General features: G+C 56.8%; 1 protein-coding gene across 1 annotated transcript in view; it reads right to left on the reverse strand.

The window, feature by feature from the left end:
* CSMD1 (CUB and Sushi multiple domains 1) overlaps positions 1-26,540 on the reverse strand; it is a 731,453-nt gene that overhangs the window by 183,051 nt on the left and 521,862 nt on the right. The window contains 3 exon segments of the mRNA XM_053672625.1: positions 3,615-3,727; positions 10,915-11,018; positions 20,564-20,685. Of these exon segments, the coding sequence (XP_053528600.1) occupies positions 3,615-3,727; positions 10,915-11,018; positions 20,564-20,685 (339 nt within the window).

Below are 26,540 nucleotides of genomic sequence, written 5' to 3' on the forward strand. Positions count from 1 at the left end.
GGAAAAAAAATATTTTTTTTATTTTTGGGGGGTGCCTCCTATGTAGAAACAAAGCTACAGGCAAGACCACCTGGACATCGGGATGCCGACGTCTCCCAGACACGGCTCGGTGGCCGCAGAAGCGCGGGCTGGTGGTCCCGAGTTCTCGGTCCTGCCGCCGAGCCGACATCCTCAGCGAACCTGCTTCTAGTTTTACAAACCGGCAGACACGCCCCGGCACCCACTGGGGGGGGGGAACAATCAGCACCCGTCTGCCTGCGGCCGCCCTGGCTCGGGAGGAGCCGCCGATGCCGGGACTGGAAACAAGCTGGTCAAGCGCGAGTGCACGTGGAGGCGGCGCGCCCTCCTGTAAGGAAAGTGCCGCGTGGCGCCGGCCGTGGTCGGCCTCGTTACCGGGCGGGTTTAGAAAACGTCGAAAACGTCGAAGGAGCAACGGATCAAAGCGCGTGGACACTGACGAAAGGTGAAAGGCTATGGACGGAGAGGAAATGGCGTCCCAACACGTCCCCGCGTCTCTCCACACCAATCAGCCCGCAAGAGCCGCGTGCTCTTTGTCCTGGTGCCACTGCAGGACACTCTCTGGTGACATGCAGATGAGTCCCAGGGAAAGGAGTGTGCCCCGAGTTCCCTGCAAAGACAGGGCGGCACTGGTGGGCGCAGTGGCGCACAGGGCGGTGAGGGCGAGGGGTGCCTGTCCCCGAGGGCCTTGTGTCAGAGCAGGGGCCAGGGTGACGGCCGGGCGGCCAGCGTTCACCGCGCAGCCCCGGGAAGGGCACGGGTTTCTGCTGCGTCAGGGACTGAACGTCCAGCTCTTTGGTCGCTTTTAAAAACACGTTCGTTCTCTGCTGCTCCGGCCCCACGTTGGGAGGCCGCTCTGTGCTCAGTGACGCCGCCTGCTGGGCTGCCTGACCCACGGTCCTCGCCTGAGGGATGACAGGTGGCCCCGAGGACCCCGTCCGATCACCACACCCGGGGACCCTGTCCCATGTCACACAGGGGACCCTGTCTGAGAATGGAGCCGTGGCCGGCTCACGAGGCCTGGTGGCCCCCAGGATTCCCTGACAGCCCACGTCATCACTACTGATAGGCCACTGAGAGTATGGACAGGCACCAGTCAGGGCCAAGTGTCATTTTGACGAACGTTGTTGGGTCTTTCAGGCTGAAACGAGAAGAGTTACGTGATAACTGAGGACGCCGCTTCCCCTAAACGCCAGGCACCCGCACCCTGGCGGGGGCTCGCCTCCCCGGGCTCCACACCACCGACACCGCCGGCTGGCTGCCCGCCCTGGGGACCGGCTCACTGCCCTGGGGAAGGCGGTGGCATTTCGCTGAGGCTTTCAGACCCCACCCCAGGCAGCAGCAAGCACTGGTCACGGGCAAGTCCCGCTTTCTGGACTAACAGCACAGCCACGTTCAAGTTCAGTGACAGGTCGAGCCCAAAAGTCCGGATGTCGGGGAGTCTTCAGCAACCCTGAGTGCTCTCCGGTGCCGACCTTGGAGGGAGTGTCAGTACCGCACGCCGCTGCGGCCTCTCACCGAAAAGAGTCACCGAGCCCCCACCCCACTGACTCTGCAGGTGAGGACCCCCGGGGGGACCTGTGCCCATCACAGGACTTGCTCACGTTGGGGCTCCCGCAGCTCACCAGGAAGAGCGCAGGCCGGGGTGTGTGCGCCCCTTAACCCCTGACCCCATCACCCACAGAGTCCCTCGTTTCGAGGTCGTCGCCCTCTTTTTAATTGTCTGCCTCATGGGCTTGCTGTCCAGGGCTCCTGGGGACGGTTCCAGCTCCCGGGTACACGGCAGGGCACGCACGGACGACAGAGCATGTCTCCACCCAAACCTGCGCGGGAAACTGAAGGACAAGGAACCCCCGACTCTCGGGTCCATCCCTCTCGGGCTCACCGTCACACACGCTCGCCCGTCACGTCCAAGGCTCTAATGAGCTCTGTAATTAATGAAGGAACCAGCACGCTCTTTTAGGCACCGCGTCAGAGGGGAACCCAAAGGACAGGCACACGCAGCATGAGAGGAATGTGCTCACAGACGTGCCGGCGGGGCCCGTCCGCAGGGCAGTGACCGCGGGCACCGCTCCGTGGAGACGCCTTTGCAGGCCGGAGGTCAGGGGCCGTTTGTGTTGCAGCCCAGTTCCCGGGACCCCGGGCCAGGGCCTGGCTCCAGGATGCCGCGGGGCACTGGCCGACGGAGCCCCCCACCGGGAGGGCGCACCGCAGGGAAAGGGCCCCGAGAAATCAGGACCGTAACTTCCAAATTCATTCGTTCTTTCTTTCGGACAGTCCCTACGGCAAAATGACCCAAACAGTCACCATTCTCGCGGCATTTCAGTAATTGCTTAGCTCCTTAGAATTTTAACACTTTACTCTGGCAATGTCTAAAATGTTGAAAATTTAGATAGCTAATGTGGAATGTATGTTTTAATCTGAATGCCTACTGCATTTTTCTTAGACCACAGTTTATAAACAGCGTTTTCTTTTTAATAATGGATTCTTCAAGTGTGTGTGAGTAAAAATTCCTGGGTGGGGCTGAAACACATTTTCCCGTTCCCCTGATAAAATGACTGTCAGCCCCGGTCATCTGGGGGACAGCGTAAGAATGGCCCTGACCGTGGCTCGAGATCTCGACAACAGGTCCTTCCCCACCTGCTGGAAGGTGACTGCCGAGTGTGGCCAGGAGCCTTGAACAGGCCACGGCGAAGAGCAGCAAACATCCCCGGTTTCCCGAAAGACGTTCAAGGACAGTGGCAGGGGCCTGGGCGCTGCGGCCGAGGGCCCGGCGGGCACCCACCCGTGCAGCCGGCCGGGCCCAAATCTGCACCTGGGGCAGGAGAAGGTGTCTGGGAGTGGCCTGCGAAAATCCACCAACATAGGTCACTTTGGCTTATTAGAGCATTTCCCTACTTCTGTGCACTTTTTTGAAATTTTCCACAATCTATATTTAAACTACAATCAGTATCCTGAGGTTAGAGATATCTGCTTCCTAAGAGACAGTCCCAGGTGAAACGTCCCTCGAGGGGCAACATGGAGGGGCGTTCGGGAGCAGGACCCCGGCCACTGGCCCACCTCCTGCTCCCTGGTCCCCGAGATGTCACCTCCCCCCGCCATGGGTCGGAGCCGCAGTCACCTGTGGGGCAGACGCCCCCCTCTGCAGGCCCCCCCTGGGCCTGGGACCCCTCGGAACAGCTGCTCATCTCCAACGCCAGCACTGTGCCTGCTTTGCCCCCACGCCACGTGGGGTCCTTTGCCTCCTGTAAAAACCGCACGTGCCCCCACGGATGACATGCACATGCCAACTGCATCCACGGCGGGCCTCCCCGAGCCGTGAGTTCCACGACTCCCCCTCCTGGGACGAGGGAGAAGCTGAGCGGCACACGCGTGGCCGCACATCTCACGGTGCAAGGTTTGGCACCAGAATGGTGTGCACTGTGAGCTTCCAGAAAGTTAACAAACCTGCTCCACAAATAAGTAGGGTCGTCACTCAGGACGGAGGACACACCAGCCCCCGCGTTTCGGCACCGCTGACACTTGCCAGTTTTCCTCCGGCCGAGCGCACGGGGGCGCTGCCCCCATGGACACAGATGGAGACGCGGTGTCCCTACCTTGGTACACGGCCTTGAACCCGGGCGAGGCGATGCTGTCGTCTGACTGCAGGTGCAGCCACATCTGACTGCTCATGCTCACGATCAGGTCCGGCACACTGGAGCCCGTGAGTCTGCATGGAAAACGGGGGACCGCTGGTCAGGGGCCGGCTGTGCTCCTGGCTCCTCCGAGGGGGTCTCACCGCTTCGACAAAGAGGCCGCACCTCCGCTGTGAGACCCTCACTCCAGGAACCAGCAGCCCGGTGTGACTTCTGTCCCTAAGTCCCCCTCGGTCTCACTGGCATCTTAGTCCTTATTCTGTTCCTCAACTGCACACTTGTACCTTTTAAAAACCAGCCTGGGGAGACCAGCTGTCCCGTGTGCCTGATGGAAGGGCTTCTCCTGCTGCAAGACTTTCAGCACTAAAACAGGGACAGTTCTGAAACATGGGGGGCTGGGGGGGCACCCTCTGTGAGGGGCTGTGTGGTCACATCCCATCGCTCGTGGACCTGAAAGCACGTCTCAGCCCAGGAACGGCGGGATGGTCCAGCGTGGAATCCGCAGGGACATCTGTGCAAGGTCGCTTCTGAAATACGTCACAGGGGCATCAGTACTCCGAACAAAAAGTAAGTGAGCCCCCGGGCCAGGAAGACACGTGGGGGAACCTGACACACACGTGACCGAGTGAAGGAGCCCGTGTTCCTGAAAAGGCCACACGCTGTGTGAGCCCAGCCCCGTGACATCCCGGAGAAGGCGAGACCGTGGGGACAGCGACAGACCTGGGGTCAGGGGAGGGAGCCCAGAGGGTTTGGGGGCAGTGAAACTGCTTGAATATAAAGTGTTTTAAGTGTTAACTTTTTTTTAATTTTAGGAGTTATTTTGGACTCCAAACAAGGAGCCTATTTCCCTTCTGGCGTCTCCTTTGGTTTCCAGAACCACCCTAGTCAGCCGGCCCTCGGAGACGGCCTCTTCACAACGAAGGAACCGGTGCTGTTGCTACCCTGTTTGAAACAGAGTTTTTCCACCAGTGGTTTGCAACTAAAACACAAAACAGGGGCTTATTCTGGGAAAGCACGTTGCTGCCACTCCTCACAACACACACGCTCAATCGCCTCCTTCAAAGCGGTCTTTTCCCCTCCCAAACGGAGTTTACAGTGCGTGGTGTTTTGATCTTCACTTCAAAATAAAATTATTCTCACGAAACCTTGGTTCATTTGGCCCCTCCGCCGGAAAGCCAACGTGTTTTCCTGGGGAAGAGCGCCATCGTAGGGCGGCGGGTGGGCAGCGCCCCGCTGCTGGCCCCTCTGAGCTGGGGTCCCCCGCAGCCCAAGCAGCTCGGGCTGCAGCCAGACTGAGCTTTGTCACAGTTCTCCCCAGTCCGGGCGTCCTCCGCCCCCGGTTTTTGGCAAACGTGGAAATCCCTGCTGAGGGATTTCTCATTCTTCTTGGAAAACAGCTGACGTTCTGGAGGACTCCGAGCGCTCTCAGTGGGGCAGTCCTCACTCTCTTCACGGCGTGAGGGTCTTTGCCCGCAGGTCACTGCCGACCCTGAAGCAGCGTCATGCAGGACAAGCATCTCTGTGGACACTCATCTTCCACCAGATGCTCGGCTGCCTGGAGCAAACGCTTCTGCCTCTTGGTCTTTTTCTGCCCAGACTCTGGCACATGACATGCAAAAGTTTTCCGAATAAATGCATAAATGATCCACTTATACTTTCATTCATGCATTTATGCGAAAAAAAAAAAAGACCTGCATAATGTATGAGAATGTTCCCAAAGAATGACTTACACTTTGCTCCCTCTCAGCACATCGAGGCCTTGGCCTTGGAGGCTCTGTTCTAATTGTGCCATTAACGAATCCCGTTATTTCAGGGACGACGCCCCACCTCTGGGGCAGTTTCCTCGTCGTGAAGTGAGCGTGGTGAATTAGGTTGAAGGCATTATTCGCCTCGAGAAGTCCATTATCTCTCCGACAGATTTCAGCGAGGGCAGAACGGCCCCGCCTCCTGCGGTTCGCTCTGGCCCCAGGTGCACGGTTCCTCCCCACCCGTGCAGGAGGCGCGTTGGCCAGGAGGGGGCGTGCGGACCGGGCCGGCTCTTCGCCCAGCCCGAGGCCTGTGCGGTGCCGGGCTGCGTGTGTCCGAGTTTGCCCCTCGGTGTTGCCGATCAGAATCCTCTTGTCTGAAAACGAGACAGGCTGTTTCTCTGCGTATCTGCTGAAAGACTCCCAATTTGTGTCCAGTTTTGGGTTTTTTTTTTTTGATTATGAATAGAGTTACTGTAACCATTCGCACAGGGTGAATGTTATAGATGACATCATAAAGGAATATTTGACTTCATTAGAAACCACCAGACTGCTTTTCAGGATGACTGCACCACTTTAAACTCCCAGGTGAGGTCTCCGAGCCCGTAAAGACTATGACTCTACACGTGTGACATTCTCGAAACCAGGGTCATGGTGACGCACGTTAGGTTGGCGGCTCAGGGGGAGGAGGCTGTGTGCAAAGGTGCAGCCCACGCGGCAGGGCTGTGACAGGGAGCGGACACCTCACGCTGACTCGCCGTGCAGTGGAATTAGAGGAGGGTGTGCGGAGCACGCTGGTGAGAGAGCTCACACGGGGGCAGCTTCTCCGTCAGCAGTTCCGGTTCCTGCTTGTCCAAGAAGTGGCCGCGACCAGGCCTGTGGGTGTGGCCGGCACCCGGCGGCGCCAGGATGCGGACGTTAAAGATCCACGTGGGGACCAGTGAGGCCCTGCCTGCGGGTCCGCGGCCTCTCCCCACAGTGGTCCCTGTTCCACTTGCTCTCCCCTCCCTGCGAACCCCCCGCCTGCCCTGAGAGGTGGGGATGGGCTTTGAGACATGAGTCCCCCATCTTCTCGGGTGGCGCCGGAATAGAACCTCTCTCCTTTTTCAGCAGCACCTGCCCCCGGAGTCTGGCTTCCCTTGGGGCAAACAGCTGGGCCTTGGTTTCGGATACAGGGTGAAAGAGTTGTTCGAGCCCCAATTTGAGCGCAGACTGCACCAGTCTGCACATGCCTTAGTCCTCGCAAACCTGCACCCTGAAATCTTATGTTTACCGCACACAGAGTAAATGAAAACCTGAAGATTAAAAAACAAACCTCTGACTCTGAACATGTCACACAGCTGTCAAAACCTGCAGCCAATGCCCTGGAGGCCCTGGAAGGAGTGACCCCACATTCTGCCCACCAGCAGTGACCGGGAGCAAAGTCTCACGTGCAACGTTTGAAATGCGCATTTCGATTGTGCCTGGCGCAGCTGGGAAGTCCCTGCTACTTCAGGTAGCTGCAGTGAGAGGTGCGGTGTCTTCTGGCTGCCCTGCAAGTTTAACGTCTAAAACGCTTTTCCCTTCACCGGTTCATTTGACTCTTCAGATCGTCTTTTGGGGGCGAAAGGCAGATGCTCGGTAGCGATTCTCATTGCTCAGCAAATGGCTGACCATTATCGTTTTGGAAACGTGTATCTCCCCCAAAAACAAACGACTGCCTCTGAGGTTGTGTGGATGTCAGAAACACACAGCAACCGCAAACACTCTTGACTGGTGGATGGCGGCAGAGGCCCTGGCTGACTGCGTGAAGACAGGCGTGCATTTCTCGGCTCCTTGGAGAGAACAGCCACAGTGGTTGACGCTGGTGATGTAATCGTCAGGGCAGCTGGACACTAACTCCTGTTGTCTGGACCCCCGATTGGCAGGTGCTCCAGCAGGTGCTTCCAGCAGGTGCGTCCCTTGGGCCAGCGGCTTTTTGCCCTCTGTAGGAGGCCACCCCCAAAGACAACTTCCCGGGGACCCCAAAGTGCTGGGATGTTTGCTTTCCCCAGACACCCCAGAAACAACTGGTCTCCGAGCATTAAAACGCCAGTGGTCAGCAGTGTGCCATGTCCCCGACAGGGCTGCTGGAACCGGGACGCCGCAGGGTCTGGGGAAGGGCCAGCTCTGCCCCCTCCCCGGCTCTCCAGGGGGAGTGCGTTTGGCAGGCTCTGACTCCCCCCGCTCACCCCCCCAAGGCTGCTGCTCCCCCTGAGTCCCACCGCACCTCCGAATCTCAGGACTGTGTCTTCAAAGGAGCAGGCGGAACGTTTTGGGCTGCGAGGTGCAGAAAGGAAGGCTTGCAGTGGATGGAGTCCAGGGGCAGCGGGCCCCAGCGGAGCCGGTCCTGTGCCCCTGCCACGGTCCCTCAGACATTCCACGAGGCCACCTGCTCGAAGGTCATCTGCACCTCGTCGACTCAGGCTCCTCTCCAGGTCCCTGCCACACGCAGGGACAATGTCCCAGCAACACCGTCGGTGTGTAAACGCGCTCAGTTGTCAGTGTCCGCTTCGCTGTGGCTCATCCACCATCTTTTACCAGAAAGAGAAGGGTGCCTTTCGGCTCAGAGCGGCAGCGGGGGGCAGCGGGGAGGGGCCTCCAGGTCCGGCAGCATCCAGGGGAGTGGGTCAGCCAGCCGGAAAGGAGGGCCGATCTCCTCGTCCTTCTGTCCCCCGACGTCAGCAGGCAGGGGCGACGCCGCTTTGCTCTGACTGCCCCAGAGCCGACCGGCGACCCACTTCAGGGGACGGACATTGAAAACCTGCAGCAGGTGCGGGTCCCCGGGCCGCCCAGGGCCAGCGCTCCCCCCCCCCCGTCTCCAGCTGCTCACGACCTCGACAGCCAGAGGGCCACAGGCAGTGTCCCCGTGGGCTGATCTCCCGCACGTTACATCTGAGAGTCATCCACACGTGTTCCTAGAACAGTCTCGGTGGAGACGTGTTCAATAAGTTACTCAAGTTGTTGGAAGTCTGGCGTTCTGGGAAAGCAACCTGAACAAATGCATCCCTCTCTGGGGAAGGTCAGACTAAAGAGGCAGTTCTCTCTCTCTCTTTTTTTACCAAGAAAGTTAAGAAAATAAAAGGCCATCGATAGGGATTCTAATTTTTAAAAGCACATTAGGACAAGTTGGTTAGGCTATTTACACCCCAAGTATCTCCTGAAAACCCAGACTGGAAAGAATTTCATTCTTCCGACCCAGCAAAGGGGGCCGGTAATGCCCCGCGCCCGAGGCAGGAATGCCCGCCGTCCCCAGAAATGGTTCTTGACAGTGCACTGTGCACATGACCACCAGCCCCCGGTCCCACGCTGCCTGGAGCCCCTGCATCCTGTCCTTTCTCCAGGGAGAGTTCACGCTTCACGCTGAGAAGGGCGTCTGTCGTGTGAGCACGCACCGGTAGTCATTGGTGCGTTCTCTGAAATTACCTGTTAACGGGAAGAGCCAGCTGCGGTGTCAGAGTGTCCCTTCTTTTCCCGTGGTTTCGTGAGCTAAGGATTTGGGGTGCCGGCTGCTTTGCTTTTCTTCTCGTGGCAGCCGATCAACGCCCAGCCGATCGTTGCTCCATTGCGGTCCCGAGAGGGCGATTCTGTGGGGCTCAGCGGGCGGTTTGGCCTCTTGGCCGTGGGTCTGAGCGACAGAGAGGAGGCCCTGCGTCCGCGTGACCACGGCTGCGCCTGCTCTCTTCTCGCCCACGGGCATTCGAAAGATGGGCGTGCGGCTTCCGATCTTCAATGGGGACCTAAGGGGCTTCCTGCGGCATCACTTTGCCGCATTTATATTTTATGGTGCTTGTTAGAAAATTTCCCTCGTTTGTCTCGGTGGCGTCCTGTCTTAAACGGACGCGCTGGTCATAATAAAGCTGTTTTGCGCGCGGGTTGCATTTGTTAGTCTCCGGTGCGTCCCTGTGCGTTGCTGCGTTTTGCTCCTGACCGCCGGCGGGAAAAGTCCCTCATCCGTACGGTACGGCCAGGCAGCAGGGTGCGGACAGGTAGAGCGACCTCCTGCGGGGTTGCAGAGGGTGCGGGCAGGCTGCGTGTGGTCAGCACTGAGCTGCAGGCCACGCCTTCGTTTTGATAAATACACACGGTTCTTAGCTAGTCATTTGGCAACAAAGAAAAAGTATTTGGTGGGAGGCTGGGGAAACAGGAACCTTCAGACACGGGAGCGGAATAGAAAAATGCTACAGACTTTGGGGAGGATTATCGGGAAAGCAGACCATGTACATGAAGACACTGTGTACCCCAGAATTCCTCTCTGGAGAATGGGGTGCCTGCCTGCCGACTGATGAGGGCCAGGGGCCCCCCAGCCGAGACTCTGAGGGTGAACCCTGGCCCCTACCTGCCCCAGGTGAGCCACCTGGGGCCTGTCTGTGCCTGGGTTCCATCGTCTGTGTGATGGAGGTGTTGTCGACCCCCCACTCACAGGACTTGGGTGGGCGGCCGGGAAGACAGTAAGTGGGAGGTGTCTGGCCGTGTGTGGTGTCTCAGGGACACTCAATACCCACTTCGATGTTGCTGCTGCCACCATGAGGCCTGTGCTGGGCTGGGGGCCAGCAACGCAGCTTTAACTGTGAGTCGCAGCAGTGAATGAGAGAACTCCTCTACCGAGCATAATTGCTGCGCTGGTTTTTGTTTTTTTCCAGCAGAACAACATGCTGAGGGGCGGGAACCAGCTTTCTCACACGAAGAGGAGGCCTCAGCAGTGAGCATGGGAACTGAGGAGCAGCAGGTGAAAACCCGGCACAACGACCTCCGTGAATGGGGGACCCGCGTGGCTTCCTGGCTTTGGGTGCCACCACCCGACGCCGCGTGGGCGGCGTGCAGAAGCCGGTCGCGGAAGTGCAAAGACATCCCGCTCTGTGCAACGCCGCCTGGCAATGACACCCTTGCGTCTTATTTTTAATTTCGACAGAGCAGGTCTCATACAGAGCAGCCACCGTCCTCACCGAGTGGCATCGGGAGCAGCTGGTGATGCCCAGGTGACGCCACGGAGCAGGCTGGGTCCTGGCAGGCGCAGCACAGGACTCGAATGTCATCTTGGGTCAAGGACCCCGGACCTGAGCTCCCCACAGAGACGGCGAGGTATCCCGGCCCCCCGACCCCCATCAGCTGCCAATGCAGCTCTACCCGGTGCAAGGGCTTCTGGGAAGACACGCGGCATTGTTCTAGAACGTACTTGTGCTTACAGAACATGACAGCCTCGGACCCGAGAAAGTAGAAGGGAAGGCGAGAAGCTCATCAGTCCTACTTTCTGTAAACTGAAATCTTGTGCCACGTTTTTTAATGATTTGGAGGAAAACCATGGTTGCCAATAAAACACCACCCTGCATGAGTGTCCCCATGAAATCAGATTCAGAAACTACGACATCGGCCACCCGTGGCGCTTGTCGTATGTCCTGTGGAAAGGGAAGTTCTGCCTCAGAACTGCAGGTGCCCGCCCGTGTCCCCCACGCCCCCCGTGCCGCCCGCAAAGGTCAGGGAGGGGAAGCCACACTTACACGTACAAGACGGTCCTGGTGTCGCCCACCACGCCGGCGTCGCCCACCGTCAGGGTGTCGTAGCCGCGCTCCAGGTCGAACTCCTCGAAGGCGAGCTTGATGACCTGCGTGGGGGCGGAGACAGAAGCAGCGTCGTCAGGGGCAACGGAGGGCGGGGCGGTGGGCGGAGGGGCTGCCCGGGACTCCGGGCTCAGGGGCGCCGCTCCGCCCCCTAATTCCCTGTGGGCCGGCGGGTCCCGCCGACTCGGGAAGGAAGGATGCGGACTCCTGGATGCATCTGAGACCCTTCGCTACAGAAGTCAACGGAACTCCAAATCCCCACTCACCAAAGACATTCACTGTCAGCTGTAAAATGACTTTAACCCACGTGATGCTTCAAGTGAAATGTCTATCGAATACTTATTCTACCAGTCTTGGTATTTGGGAATGACTCAAATATAACTCAGTGTAGGCAGAAGAAATGTGGATGATCGTTAATGGAATATATTTTCGGGGTGCCCAGAACACCACCAAAGGAACACTTACAGTGGCGTGTGCATGTTCCATGCAGTCGTTTACATTAGCAAATGAAAAGGAATGTCTGAGACCAGAACGTTGTCCGGCCCAGTTAGCTCTGCAGAGCTTTAAGTGTCATTCTTTTTTATACATGACACTTTTGTGGTGGCAGTTCGCCCACGGCATCTGCGCGTGACTGTCTCTGACGCACCAGCATGGCAATTCCCTGCGAGCTTCTCCCCGCAGCCCACGGGGTCCTTTGGTCCTGTGACAGCTTCCTTCAGTGACAGACTCCGTGAAGAAGGGGAAGGCGCGTTGGAGATGTGGTCTGCTGTCCAGTCCCCCCAGCTTCACTGTAGGTACCAGGAGGGCGGCGCAGGCCCGATGTGGGGCGGCCCTGACCCCACCCCGCAGGGCCCCACACTGGGGAGAGGACGCCCAAAGCTCCGGACTCCGCACACCTGCACCTGGGCCCAGGGCAGGTCGGTGAACACCGAGTCATCATAGAAGTTTTCACTTTTGCAGAGAAAGGTTCCTTAACGACAGCAGAGAAAACGGGGAGAAAACACAAAAAGGACAAAGTTGTAGAACTCAGCAACGTCAGACTCAGCGGGCGTTCCGATAGATGCAAACGAACGACAGAATTTAACACTCAGAGGCAAATGCTTCCTAACAGCTGGGCTGCGAGACTGTTCACTGCGCGTGTGCAAACTCTGCACCCTGCTCACCTGCTCCTTCGGTTTTCTCACTACGGGGGTGGAGAGGGAACTAAATAGAGAAAAAATAATCGGTGCCTGTGTGCGGCTGCTCTGTCCACAGTAACAGTGCAGCTGTGACCCTGGTCTGCCTCGCTCTCGGTAAACAGGCCGCCCTGATTTTCCCTAGAAAATCGATAAACTAAGCAGCAAGATTGAGTATTTTTGCAAATCGCTCACGCCTCTGGAGCGCCCTCTAGCAGCCAGCACGAGAATGCACCTCCTGGGCGTGCAAACTGGTGGGAAACAGGCTGAGCTGCCAGAGACCGTACAGGGGAGGAGACGTCGCCACACTGACCATGTGAACGCAGTGGACGGACGTCCTTCACTTCACAGGGTCAGAACAGACAGTGCGCTTGGCCGTGCAGACGCGGCGGGTTCGAGAGAACAGAATCCGGGAGCTGGTGGCCCTGGGGACGGCACGGGGGTGAACGCAGCCCCGGACGTGCACACGCGTTGCCACGGCGGCCGCGCGTCCCTGGGAACCTGAGTGTGAGTGAGCGTCTCTCTTCTCTCCCGCTCGGCAATGCCTAACTCCAGCCCCTCGTGAAACGGCTCCTTCACCCCGCGCCTCCTCTGCTCAAGTCCCGCTTCCTTCCAGGAGCCTGTGCTTCTCTGAAGACGTGTGGTCGCCCAGAGGGCAGATTCTTCGGAAGGAAGAGAGATCCGCGGGTTTCCGGCCAGAAGCAGGACGGGGGTGAGGAGATGACAAGGGTTCGCACGAGAAAGGAAATCCCTCCAGCAAGTCATCAAAATGCCTCTGGAATTGTGCGGGATGTGGCTCACAGTGCACCCCAGAGAGTCACCGCTCACCAGGGAAGGGACGGTCGCGGAGCAATCACGGAGAAACACTGACCCGTCCCCCAGGTGAAATAAGGGGACGGGCCACGGAGAGCTCCCGGAGAACTGGGTTAATCCTGGAAGGAAGCGGCTGGAGAGTCGCCGGCACCATCCAGAAAATGACTGAACGTGTTCTCGACGGAGGAAAGAGGAGAGCAATGCGTTACAGACGAGAGGCTGGGAATTCCAGGATCAACGCGATAACCGCGACAGGACCAGTCAGAGCGTCGTTAAGTGGGGTGAAACACACGTGTATTTACAAAGTATCGAAACCTAGCGACGGAAGACAACGGGGAGTCACCTGGCTGGAAGTTTGAAGGATGAAAAGATAGAAAAGGCCCAAGAGAAAAAAGAGACCTCTGTAGATAAAAGCCGAGATGCTGACGTTTGTCCAGAAAGGGCCTGGAACAAAGGGTTCAGATCCATGATTAGAGCAATCCTGGGAGGTCTGTTTTCTACAGCTGATTAGTGAACAGGGCTTGGACACGGTGCACGGTGGACCCCGGGAAACAAAACCTGCCAAAACCCCCAAACAGGAACACATCTCCTCACAGAGCTACTTAAGGGTAAGAAACACCCCCCTAAAAATCCGTACACGGACCCAGAAGAACACGTGGATTGTATTTGCAGAAATGTGAATTGCAGTGTGTTCTGCTTTTGCCTGATGCAGTAGCACCCAAGAGACAGTGGATCAGCAAGACTGAGCCCGAGAAGCACAAAAAGGACGTGCTTTTTGCACGTTTGTTCACGGAAGAGGTTACGTCATGTGAGGAGGGAGGGAAAGTCTCGTACAGATTTTTACGTCAGTGTAGCAGGTGCTGGATGAACACAGTTCGCGTCTTCACCGGGACCCAGAAAAACTTCCGACCGTGGGGTCCGTTTGAAAGAGTCACCTAAAGGGCTTCTTGTTTCAATATGAAAATACTGACCTAAAGAATTTATATAATGTAGGAGGGGTAGAGTGGATCAAAGTAAAAATGTGTACGTGTATTTCTGCACGTTAACGAGAGTTAAACAAATCAAGACTGGGGTGACCCGCTGCCTCCTGGGACCGGGCCCCAGACCCCCCGTGTGGCCTCACAGGGAGGTGGCTCCTTCTGAGCAGGTGACGGGTGGGGAGGCTGACACAGAGGCGGGTGTGGGAACCCCACGAAGACGGTGACGCCCCCTCCACAGCCAGCTGCCATCTGAGCCCCAGGGACCCAGATGGATGCTCACAACAACAGCTTGGGGACACACGTCTCCAGTTCACTGCCACCTGCCTCCGGTCTCCGAGGAGCCCCAAGGGCCCTGGAGGCACAGGGGTCTAAGCGGTGCAGAGTCCGGAAGGTGCCGAGTAGGAGAATACGGACTCTGACACCGTTGTTGGGGGGGGGGGCAGGGGACACACAGGACCTGTGACCCCTGCCTTGGGCCAACCTGAACAATGCAGCAGGGACACGGATACTGCGTTTCATCCAGTCACTCATCGTTCATTCGCCCCGGATCCGGCTCTTAAACAGCCCCCTTCCCAGCAGGAAGTCTATGAATACCCAGGGTGTGAGGACACAGAAATGGCCACCAAGGTAACGAGCACAGGAGACATCGGGCCAGAGCAAAGGGGGCGACAGCGGGAGTGTGAGCGGGAGTCGGGGTGATAAGAAAGTGGACGAGGGTGCAGACTCCGTGCTGTGCCTCCGGGGCGAGGTGCCGGAAAGTAACTGTCGTCTAATCCCCAGGGGCCGCACTTCCTAGTTCCCGGAGAGTCACTCAGCCCCAACCCCCGTCGTCTCTGTGGACCCGGGGCCCACGCCAGCACCTTCTCAGGACACCCCCGTTCTGAGGGACCGAGGCGGCCATGGTGAGCACTCCTCCGCTCTTGTTTTGCTTGGCCGGCCCTGGTAGGACGGGGCGCTCCGAAGGTCTCCCCAGTGCACGGCTGCGGGTGGGTACCTTTGGCTCAAAGTGAGATTTCTCTGAAGCTGGGGCGTCTCCCAGGGATGGGGTGCGGGCTCGCATAGTGTGGTCTCCGGAAGGGAGTTGGGGTGCCCTGCCAACTCCTGGGAACGCTGTCCCCGCCCATCGCAGAGGTGACTCCCAGGGAGCCACCCTCCTAGACAAACGGGCCGTCACAAACACTGAGGAGCGAGACCAGGGAAAGGGGTTCAGGGCTCCTCGGACCCTCTGAGATGAGTTTTTACTGATGACACGCAGAAGCAGCCCTGCCTGTGTCAGAAGCACCGGGAGAGCCCAACAGTGTCTCTGAAAGGACTCAGAGTGGGACTCGCCGCTGACCATGGCCCGAAAGGCATGGCCCCAGGCAGGAGCAGTTAAGCTGAGACAGTGCAATACGTCGGAACTGCTTGGAGCGCGGAGTCGACGCAGGGCGTCAAAAACAAAAGGGAGAAGCAAATGAAACAAACGAGGAACAGCACGACCCTCAGCAGAGAGCCCACCTCGCCAGCCGGGGCTCGGAGGTGGTAGAGGTGGGCCGGAAGCTGCCACATTGCTGGTGGGAACATGCACACACGCACACACCCCAGTGCAAATGCTTCCTGGCTCGAGAGAGTCCAGGGCTGAGGTCCCTTCTCTGGGTTTGTCGCCAGGGAGGCAGAGTTGACCTGTCCTGAAGGTGTTAGGGGCCTGTGGGGAGACACCTGCTCCCGGATCCCTGCTCTTGTCTCTCTCCACTCCCAGCCCACGTTACAGAGCCAAGAAAACGCCCCTCGTCCTGAGAAAGGAGACGGTTTCTGTCTGTTTGCTGAGGTTTTGGAGGTGTCCTGCACCTCCGTCCCCTGAGCCTGCCCCGGGTGACTGTGGAGAAGCAGGGCTCCCACTCAGGAGACAGGTCACTGGCGACCTGAGTCGGTTTTGGCCGGAGGCTTCCCCTTTGATGAGTGAGGGCCACCCCATTTCCTTTACAGGACAAGCCTTTAGGGCCGCCATAGTAGAAACTCAGTAAATGCTTCCCTTCTGGCCTGGCAGGAGTGGAAACTCTAATGGAAAGTGTGAACTGTCACTGCCACCTAGTGGCGGTGCCCAGAAATGCAGCCACTGAGTCCCACAAGAAAGCAGCCACCTTGGAGGGTGTCCCATCCCGGACCTGGGGGCTGAAGTCCCAGGGCCCAGGGGTGTCCCCTGATTCCCACAGATTATCTGCCCCTTCCGCATCTAGAAGGTTGTAGGCCTGGGGAGGTGTTCGGAAATCACAGAGCCCTGTGAGGACCTGCCCCGGGCCGGGCAGGGGAGTGGCGATTCATGGAGCCCAGAGGCCTGCCTCCCGAGGGGCCGATTCACAGTCTCACGTTGCACTGCAAACCCTTCCAGTCGGAGAGACCTGCCCTGCAGTCGGGAAAGCTCTCCCTGTGGGTGAGTCTCCTCCTGCTCTCTGACCTGCCTGCCCAGAGAGAGCCAGGTGGATGCGGAGTCTCCTGTCTTCCCGAGTCCCCTCCCCAAACTTTCCCCACTGGCCGGGGACGGCTCCCTACGAAAACCAGGTCTGCTTTGCAATAAAGCATTAAGACCAAGCGTTCGCTGTAAAGCCTGTTTGCACATCCGCACCCAGCGGCCTTCCTCGCTCTCTGCTGTCCTCGTGCAAGCCCTCATGCGCGGTCGGCACTGGGAAGCTCTCGGATCTTCCCGGTCTGCTCAGTCAGCCCTGGGCGCTGCCCCTGGGTCTTGTGTTTTATCGTCACCTGGGTCACGCTCACCCACCCGATGGCCCGAAGTGGCGGCTCCTGGAGAAGCAGGTAAACAGAAGAGGCCGTGGCGGGGCCACCAGCCCGACAAGGTCGGCAGAGAGGAACTGTAGCCTTTTGCGAACCGAGCACAGCCCTCCAGCAAGCTGAGGGGGTCAACGGGTGCCAGCACCCACACAAAGGGCGGTGACACTCAACAAGCTCCTCCAGTAAACAGGTGCTTCCCCTCAGCAACGGCCAGGTCGGAGGGGGCTTCGTCCACACCCAGAAACCGAAGGTCTGCCCGGGAGAGACCGTGCTGGCATCTACACAGACGAAGGACTTGCCGCCCTGGTTAAAGTAAGTGCCAGCGTCGCCGCGATGCAGTGACCTCTTCAGGGAGAGGTGACGCGCTTTCTTACGGACTAGACGCCTCGGAAAGGTGTCACCTGACAATGCACAGACTCCGGACACCTCGACAGAGCACGTCACAGGACCTGCCACGAGGAGCAGGAGCAGGTCCCCCTCAGCTCGGACCCGCTGCCCCAGGCCCCTGGAGAGAGTCATTTGTCAGCCTTGGCGTCCACAGGAAATTGCGAGAGTGGAAACACGTTGCTGAAGACGGTTCTGAGATGTGCCCGGCGCTGCCTGAGGTTAGGAAAAGCCAGCTCGACGGAACGAGGTTTCTCCTGGGCCACGGGGACCGATGGGGAGGGGCAGGACAGCGATTCAGAGCCATGCTTGTGACTGGGCGTGGCTGCCCGCCCACCTGTCCACCGCCCAGGAAGGCTGAGAGTGCGGGAGTTTCTCAGCAGGAGCCACACGGAGGCTCCGCTCCCTCTGCGGGGTGTCACCAGGGTGTGTCACAACCCGAGGGTGGCCCCACTGGCTGGGGCGAATGCTCCCCAGTGTGTGTCCCCTGGGGGTGGGGGGCGGGAAGGTCGCAGGTGTGTGGGTGCCCTTGACTGAATTTGGATACATGAGCCCCAGTTTGAAAACGCCATGTCTGAAGGAACTTACTAAAAGCTCACCGTACTGAAGATTTTTACATAATTGTAGCTCATTTTCTTAAATCCTACCTAGAGATAAACTTGTTTTACATATAAATTTAAAATATATGTGTATGTATATATACATTTGCTTCTGATAACTTTCCATTCAAATGTGAGGTCTTTTTAAATGTGCCAATTATAATCTGAATCTTCATTTCTGTCATTTAATCATCTACATATACATGTGTATGTGTGTGTGTATATGTGTACATACACATGTATTTGCAGGACAACTCTTACGTCAGACCTCTCGATGGCCGAGCGTTTCAATCACCCTGTACCTGCCTGTGCAGCAGGTTGGTCCAACGTGGTACAAAAACGCTTTCACAGAGCGAACATCGGAATGGACTGTGTTTTCCTGATGTGAAGTGAAAAATGCTAAAACAGCAGATTTGGGTCCTGGCCAAGGACGTACCCAGTAAATATGTGTGTAGCCGACATACGTGTGCTCTGCATGCTTAACACCCACTCCCCCCGTTACACACGGTCCCACCTAAGGCCCTCCCCACACCCGCAGCTGCAGACCCTGGAGGGTTCAGACTCACGTGCGCCCTAAATGGGCACGATAAACATGAGGTATTTAACTAAGGACACTTTTCTTCATCACGTTAGGAATCAGAAGTGATCCTGGGGGAGGATACGATTGGTTCAGTCCTTCAGTGAAATGCGAGCCTTTTTCTCAGACAATGAGAGATTCCTATCACAAATAGGAGATTTCCAGCCATTTCAGTAACTTCCAGGGTGGGACCAGAATAGTACGGGCGCCGGGCGGCCTCCCGTGAGTGGGGTTGCACCGAGGTCCACCTGCACGGCCAGCGCCTTCAGATGATGGCGCAACAGAACCTCTCGTTGCCCCCTTGGGTTATTCGGTGCCCAGTGTGGCTGCCCTGCCGACCACAAAAAACGCAGAGGGGTGTAAATCTGGGCCCCTCCCCCGATCCCTCTGGGGCCCGTGGATACTGCTGTTGTCTTCAGTGGGGCCCCTGGAAACCATCACCATGTTGTGAACACAGACCCTCAAATCCGCAAGTCACATCGCCACCCGGAGATGGTGAGGACTGCAGGGCAGGGCGCCTCGCTCAGTGACGCAGCGGCCCACCCGTGGGCGCCGCCTGGTGGGCACCGTCGGGAATGCAGGCTCACCGATGATGCTGGGGCAGCAACGTGGGCGCCTGGAGGGGGTCACCGCAGCGCAGCGGGCAGCGAAGGTGGGGCCTGCGCGCCCTGCAGCGGGCGTTTCCAAGGGAACGCCATTTACCTGGAAACGTGGGGCGCACTAGGCCATTTTTAGGACTCAAACATCGCGTGGATGTGTGCAGCTGCTGGCTGGGGACAGACATACTAGGGATGCATTTTTCAGAAGAAAACCTTGCCTTTGGCATTCCTTCCTCGGGCTTCTCGGCCACCTAACAGGGTTCAGCTCTGTATTCGTTCTCAATTGTCTGCCGGCCCTGGCCGCGTGGCGGCCACCAGACAGGAGATGGGAACTTCACAGACGCCGTAGACGTCTGCTGCACACACAAGATGTTCAAGTGACACTTCATTCCGATCCGATTCCTAGGAGCTGCCATTCTGTATGTGCCATTAAGGAACACGTGACGTTAAATAAAACCTTTAAAAATGAGACGCAATGTTTAATCTCAGCCCTGAGAAAGTCATGAACGGGCCATGCACACTTTTTACTGTTTGGGGGCTTTTCCCTCTTTTTGTGGGGCGTCCGATCACTGCTTCTGCCTTTAGCTGGACGTGACGGTTTCCCCATGAAAGCCCGTCAGGCACACGCGGCTCCCTCTGCTTTCCTCGCGGGAACTTCTCCCTCCGTCCCTCCCGGGGTTTCAGGCCTGTCACTTGTCCTGTTGGATTTCCATTCCCGCCCCCTCCTCTCCTCCTGGAAACCCAGCCACCTGCTCTCCCTTCCTCTGAGCAGGAGGCCCAGGCAAGAAGGTTCCATTTTGGGGGGCTTCTGTGTTTATCTTGTCCTGGGTCCCCCAGAGCGGGGCCCTGCTGGGATCCCCTGCACGGGAACAGAGAGGCAGGGAAGGAGAGACGGCCCGCCTGGGGTGCGATCGTGCCTCTGTCCTGCTGGACACCCCACCCGGACACCCCACCCGGACACCTGCCCGACACCCTGCTGGGCACCCACAGGAGGGGGAGAGCCACACAGGCTTCTCTGTGGCTGAAGGTGTTGGGGACCCCCTGCCACTTCCATTCCTGCCTGCATTGCCTGGACAAAGGGGACCCCTGAAGGCACCCAAGCTGTGGGGGTCAGAGGTGAGGCTGCAGAAGCATCCGGGGGAGGTGCCAAGTCTGTGGGGACAGGCTGGGACAGCATGGGATGGCAGAACCTGCCCCCGGGGCCTCCTGGGCCCTCACATCACCTGCTTCCACACCGCGATTCCTCGAAGGAGCCACTCATGGAATTTCCCCAGAACCACAAATACAAGGGTATTAACTTACTCCCTTCAGTTACAAGAATGAATTCCTTCAGCATTCTTTAAAAACAAAAACAAACCAGCATCCAAGAGAAGAGATGTTCAAAGTTCTCATCCCCCCAAAATAATTTGTGACTATACTAGATGAAGGCTGTTAAGGAAATCCATTGCAGTGACCATGCCACTGCACAGACACACGTGTATCAAATCGCTGCGCTGTAACCCCTGAGTGAAGGCAGTGGGACATGAGACCCAAGGAAAGGACAGACGTGGCGTGGTTCATGAGGAGGCGGTCCCACGGAGAGGGCTCGCTCTGTCCCCGAAATTCCAGATGGGTGGGCCTCCCACGGGGCGTTCGGGCACCACACACGAGGCGCTCACGCCTCCATCAAACAGCTGCGCGCCCGCACGCGCCTTACCTTGTCGGGGTCGGCAGCGGTGATGACCCACACGCAGTGCGCGTTGTCCTCATACTGCACCGGGTAGTTGGGGGAGGTGATGACGCCGCTGGGCCCGCGCAGGTTGGAGCCGCACGTCCGCGCTGCGGAGACAACAAGGAGAGTCATTTTCTACCGTGTCCGTCTGCGCGCAAAGGCGCACGCGTGCCAACCCCAGGGCACCCTGCACCCTCCGTGCTGGACAGCAGGCTCCGGGCTCGAGCCCTGGTTTGTGCCTGCAACGTGGAACCCAAACTCTTCGTCCATCCCGACACCTCTGCCGAGCTGTGACCGCCTGCGGGGGACCTGGCAGTTGACAGCACCGAGGAGGACAGTGTCGCCTCAGTGTGTCCCTGTCACACCCCGCGCTGATGCAGACACAGTGCGTGCACACGTGTGGCCCTGGGGATGCGTGTGGGAGAGTGAAAGCGCAGTGTGGCGAGACTCGGGAGACCGGGGTCAGCGCGCCAGCCAAACCACAGAGCAGGAGACCTTGGTAAGCACATTCGGCTCTGGGCTCCGACATGGCTCCGCCCCCAGCCCCGCCCCAGCCCCGCCCCCTCCACGTTCCTTGAGCTGCGGGACAGGCGAAGTTCCAGGCCTCCCACCAGCTTTCCAGTCTCGTCTGCAATGAACCCTACGACGTCCCTACAGCCCGGTGCAGGCGGAGCTCACGTGTATGTGAAAGCTGAAAGAAAGAAAGTAGGCGCAGGGACTCTGAAGGGAAAAAACCACCGTGGCATTCAAAGACCAAGCAGATCAGAGGGAGGGCAGAGCCCAAGGTTCTGACTCACTTTGGGGTGCGCCTCACCTGACCTTGTCCTCAAGGGGGGGTCCTTTTCCTTCAAATCAGTAACAATTTGTAGAAATCAGGTATCAGCCTGAAGCCCAGTTTAAACGTGGAAACTTAATTTGAGAAAATAAGAAACGCATTTCCCAGGTAAGAACTGACCTACGAGAAGGCGAGGAGGTCTGGTCCTTCCCCTGAGACACATGTCAGCAAACCGATGAAGGTGTCCCTCAGGGAAGGGACTGTCCTCATCATGTCCCGCCCCCCTTGTCCTCCCCGGCTGGTCCAGGGCGTCCTGGGAGGTTCAGCTGTGAGGCCAAGTTGACGGCACCCACCCCCCAGGGCCCTGCGGGGGGTGGGGTCAGGGCCTGGGGAAACCGTGCCTTGGAGCCAGCACTGCCCGGTGTCCGCACGGAAGGACGTGTCCCTGTCCCCTTTGAGGTGACTCACAAAGGAGACAAACCACACCCGTTCCGTGTGGCGCTTCTTCACTCCCTGGTAGTTACTGACTCACAGATCCACCGTCACCTGAGCTGTGCATTCCTGGCCCTCACCGACCTGCCGTCCTGGGCACCAGCTGCTGACCTACGAGAATGGGGGGGTCCCCAAGACCCTCCTGCCGTTGCTGGACATCTGCCCACTATGGACACCATGTACCGCAAACGAACCCATGGCAGGCTGGCTGACCGAAACACAGAAAAGGGAGTTAAAATGCTGGCATTTGCTTTCCTGACCACCGTTTCTTAGATAAAGAGGCATCAAAGATGCTCTGGTTCTCAAAGCTCGGTGGGCATTTCACTGCTGACAAGGTCATTCAGCGAAGGGCACACAGCCCTGGACAGTCCGACACTCTCACGGCTCACCCCGCTAATGGGTCTGTTTTTAGAAACATCTCTGAGAGGGTCGTGAACTTCAGATGTAACAGTTTCCAAAAGCACTTGGCATTCATTAGGAAATCTTGGAAGAAAAGTTTCCATCGATGCGATCGGAGTTATAATACCTGCATAGTACATACTCGTACTTTGTTGCGTTTCAAATGGAATGGCTGACATTAAGTACAATATAGTTCTACTCAAAAGATACCTGCTGACTTCACTTTGAATTGATATTGTCGAAGCGCCGTTCTAAGTTACCATGAACTCTGAGGAGAGCGTGCAGTCAGGATCAAAGTGGCTACATTCCGGTGACAGACACTCTGTTCCTGCAGCCATTGGCCAGCTGCCACCCTGCTGTGACCTCGGCAGACCTGGTAACCCTCCTGTGGCCTGTGCCCTGGCAGTTGGCTCTGCGCTGTGACCTGCGGCTGGATGGACCGAAGTTGGCTCCCAGTTCTTCTTGAGATCCCGCTTACCCAGGGCTTGGGGGCCTGAGACCTTCAGTGGGGTGTCTGTCAGGAAACCCGTCACAGCCAGCCAGCTGGTGTGCCACACTGCATACACACATATAGTATTGCACTGCACATAAAGTCACAAATCCGGTCCCTTCTGAGACACTTCTCACCTGATGTCACCAACATAATTCTTCAAAGTTTTTCTTTCTCCTTCTTTTCAGAGATTTTACTGATTTATTTTTAGAGAGAGAGAAATGGAAGGAAAAAAAGAGGGAGAGAAGTACCAGTGTGTGGTTGCCTCTCGTGTGCCCCCTACTGGGGACCTGGTCCACAACCCGGGCATGTGCCCTGACTGGGAATCGAACTGACGGCCCTTTGTTTGGAAGGCTGGCATGCAATCCCCTGAACCCCAGGAGCCAGGTCTCTTTCTTCCTACAAATGTCTCTGCCTGTACATTTCTCCAGTACACGTAACGCCTGTTACCAGCCCCATTAATCAAGCTGTTGAAGTAACCAGCTGACAGGAAACGAGCGGCGGTGCTCAGGGAAGGGGCGTCCCCGCCTCGTGTGCTGTGCGGCCTCGCCGGTGAGAACCAGCCTGGCGTGAGGTGGTCTCCGCAGAAAGGCGAGTGGTTTTGGAACAGCTGCGACAGCTTCACCTAACGTGACCGAACTACGTGCATTGGATTTAAACCTCCCTCTCAGAACCTGCTGAAACCTTCAGCTGGCGCCTCAGTCCCTCTCTGCCCTTCTCAGCCCCGGCGCCTCTTTGTGCTCTCCCAGCAGGGCTCCCATTACGGCCCATCAGGGCCGCCTTCTGCCATCAGGGCCTTCCTGCGGCCCGTTCTCCGACTCTCCGCCCGCCACACGCGCACTTCAGTGGTGTGTGTGTGAGCTCTGTCGAACTGCGATGTCCCCTGAGTTGCGGGGATTCCTCCCAGTCCGTCCCCGCATCTGTGAGCTGCTTTCGGCCCAGATGGCTCGTTACCGTCTGCAGCTTCTGCGGCTCGGCCTGGCCCTGGGGCTCCTTCCCAGGCCAGTTCGGGGGCAGGGGGGCTGGTCAAACGGGCCCTCCCCTGAGTGTGCTCCGGGAGGGGGGAGCGCTGGCCAGATGCGTCCTCTGCGGTGCCCGACTGCGTCTGCCTCCTGCGGCTTCACACACCTGCAGGTTCAGGTTCTCGTGTCCATCCCACCACAGCTGGCTTCAAAATCCAATGTTCGGGAAGAAGAAGAGCCCGAGGAGAGTGCAGACCAGCCCGCAGAGGAGAGATGAACTGCGGCCTCGTCCACTGAAGCCTGGGGAGGAACTGGGGTGGGGGGGTTCGGTCCTAAGATGGTGTTTGGGACCCTGGGGAGGGAGAAGCCAGAGACAGGAAGAAAGGGCAGCTGCAGGGGGGCTCGGGGCAATCCTTGTAGACCCTTCAAAAGAAGGGAGATGGTTGGTTTACCCAGAAAGCGCACCGATGTTGCTTTGCCGGCCCCTCTGTGCTGTAACTGGGTGCGGACGCGTGTTCTGGGTTCACAGTCAAGGTGGAAACAGGTGCCTGAGGCTCTACCCTGGGCCCGGCTCTTCCCCTCTGGCCTCCGTGCTGGTTCCTCCGCCGTCGGGCCACCTAGGAATGGGCCAGGTCACTTCTCAGACCTTCGGGGGCAAAGCTGTTCTGACAGCGACCCAGCAATTTCACAGGGTCCTCGGAGGTCTGGGGCTTCCTTCCAACAAGCAGCTTCTGGATGAAGCGTGTGTTCAATTAGCCCACAAGTTACTTAACTGACTGACGTGATCAACTGCAAGTTCACTGGTGCCAAGGCAGTCTGTACAGCGAGACATACACACAGTCCCACAGCGGAAACACGGGCTCGTTTGTACACATTGCACTTAATTAACCAGAGACCTGCTCCCTCCTCAAGACCGTTTTGGAAAATTATAACATCTAGTATAAAGTAACGTATACTTAACTGCTTAATAATGCTTAATAAATGGTCTTGGGTAATAACTGTGATTTCACGTTCAGCTAATATCACTCCTACGACACGGCACTAAATCTGTGGGCTGAAAATTTAGTGGCAACTTCTGTGTTTTAAAAACGAGACGAGAATCCATAAAATGATCATTGGAAATAGAATAAGTCAAGATGGGAAGTATAAAGGGTCAGGGAACTGAGGGATTTTGAGTGCCAACATATGTCATTTTTCTACATTTAATGAATAAATACTCTTACTAAGTACAAGACATACCCATTTTACCAAATTTGTCTGATGTAATAGTAAGTAATCATTTATCTGTTTATGTAAACTCATTTCCAGGAAACTTTTCTAATATAACTACTTAATCAAATAACTTATATTCTAATTGACTAAGTGTAGATTAATAGGCTACTGAAACTTGCATCTGAAGCTTTTTTTCAAGAAAATCCATAATCATGCTGCATAATCCACTCCTGGCACGTTTGGAGAAGTAAGTCTCTTCATTGACCACGGGTGTTATTATGTCCAAGCCCATGGTGTCCCCCGGAGGGGCGCAGAGGGCTGGCCGATGCGGGCGGCTGGCCTTCGTCATTCACACCTGCGTCTCTGACACTCTCTCGGTGACTCCACGTCTAATCTTAGGTTCTGTTGTTTTGAGTGTCTCAGTTCATTCAGTCCCCATACAGCTGCCTCGGGGATCGCCATGAGCATCGAAGGGAAGTGTGCAAATGCCACGCGCAGCCCAGGGCCCGACACGCCACAGTGCGCGGGTCCAAGGAGGAGCACCCAGGGCTTACGAGGAGGCGGGGCCGTGTTCCGTTGAGGATCTACAGAGAGAGGGCGGCTCAGCTCCCTGCCTTCAGCACATAAGCATCTCACGTCAGAAGAGCATTCCCAGAAAGGCAGAGGGCTTTGGGAGGGGTCCGGAGAGGGTCTGATGGGGAAGATGGGGTCTGGGAAGAACGGGGGTCCACTGAGGTTGCAGGAAGGGAGCCACGAGGGCATTGGGGGGAGTGAGTTCTGGGCACAAGGAAAACAGTCCTTGGCATGTTCTAGGAATGCAATTAGCACCAAATTAACTAGGTTTTAGGTCATTTTATGTCAATAGGATTTGAAAGTAGTACAATAAGAGCTTTATTATTTCCGATAACAATAAAATAAACAGAAAAATATGGTTTTCTTCCTAGTGACTTCAAATAAAAAATATAAAACCTTAGGAGTCCAGAAGCAACGACGGATTTTTTTTTCCCGTAGTAATGGAATTAAAATAAAAGTTAGAACTCTCTATGTTTCTTTAAATCTCTGAGATGGCTGCTTCATGATTCAGTAATCAGCACATAAAATGTAATCTTCAAACTGGTTCCAGACCTTTAATCTAGTGGAATAAAGAGTCATCTTTGGGGTACAAAGAGTCTTCTCATTACTATTTAAAAAGTCGTTTCAGCCAGGACAGGAAACATGGGTGGAAGAAAGAAGCTGTAAAAGGCTTAGTCGGTGATAATTAAGTATAATTTTTAGCTAATGTGTTCACTTGGAACACCCTAAGGTGTTCCAAGTCACAGGATAATGACTTTATCCTGTGACCTTTGGGGCTCTAATTGGCTTCCACGGGCCCACTGTTACGACTGAGAACAACACCTTTCTTCTGCACACCCTCAACCCGGTAAGAAACAAAAATATCAATTCTGCAGATCAAAGTGCATCCGCATCACAGGAAGTTTTAAATGTAAGTCTCCCTAAATGTTCATGGGATGAGACGCCAGCTTGATCATGCCACTTAAAAAAATATATAAAGGTATTTTTCTCCTTTTTTCTTTGCCCATTTCAAAAATCTATACTGCCCGTGAAGGATGCTTCACCCCTTTCAAACATCTC

The sequence above is a fragment of the Artibeus jamaicensis genome, unplaced genomic scaffold, assembly GCF_021234435.1.
Source record: "Artibeus jamaicensis isolate MK-2021 breed Jamaican fruit bat unplaced genomic scaffold, CSHL_Jam_final contig_780, whole genome shotgun sequence".
Lineage (NCBI taxonomy): Eukaryota > Metazoa > Chordata > Mammalia > Chiroptera > Phyllostomidae > Artibeus > Artibeus jamaicensis.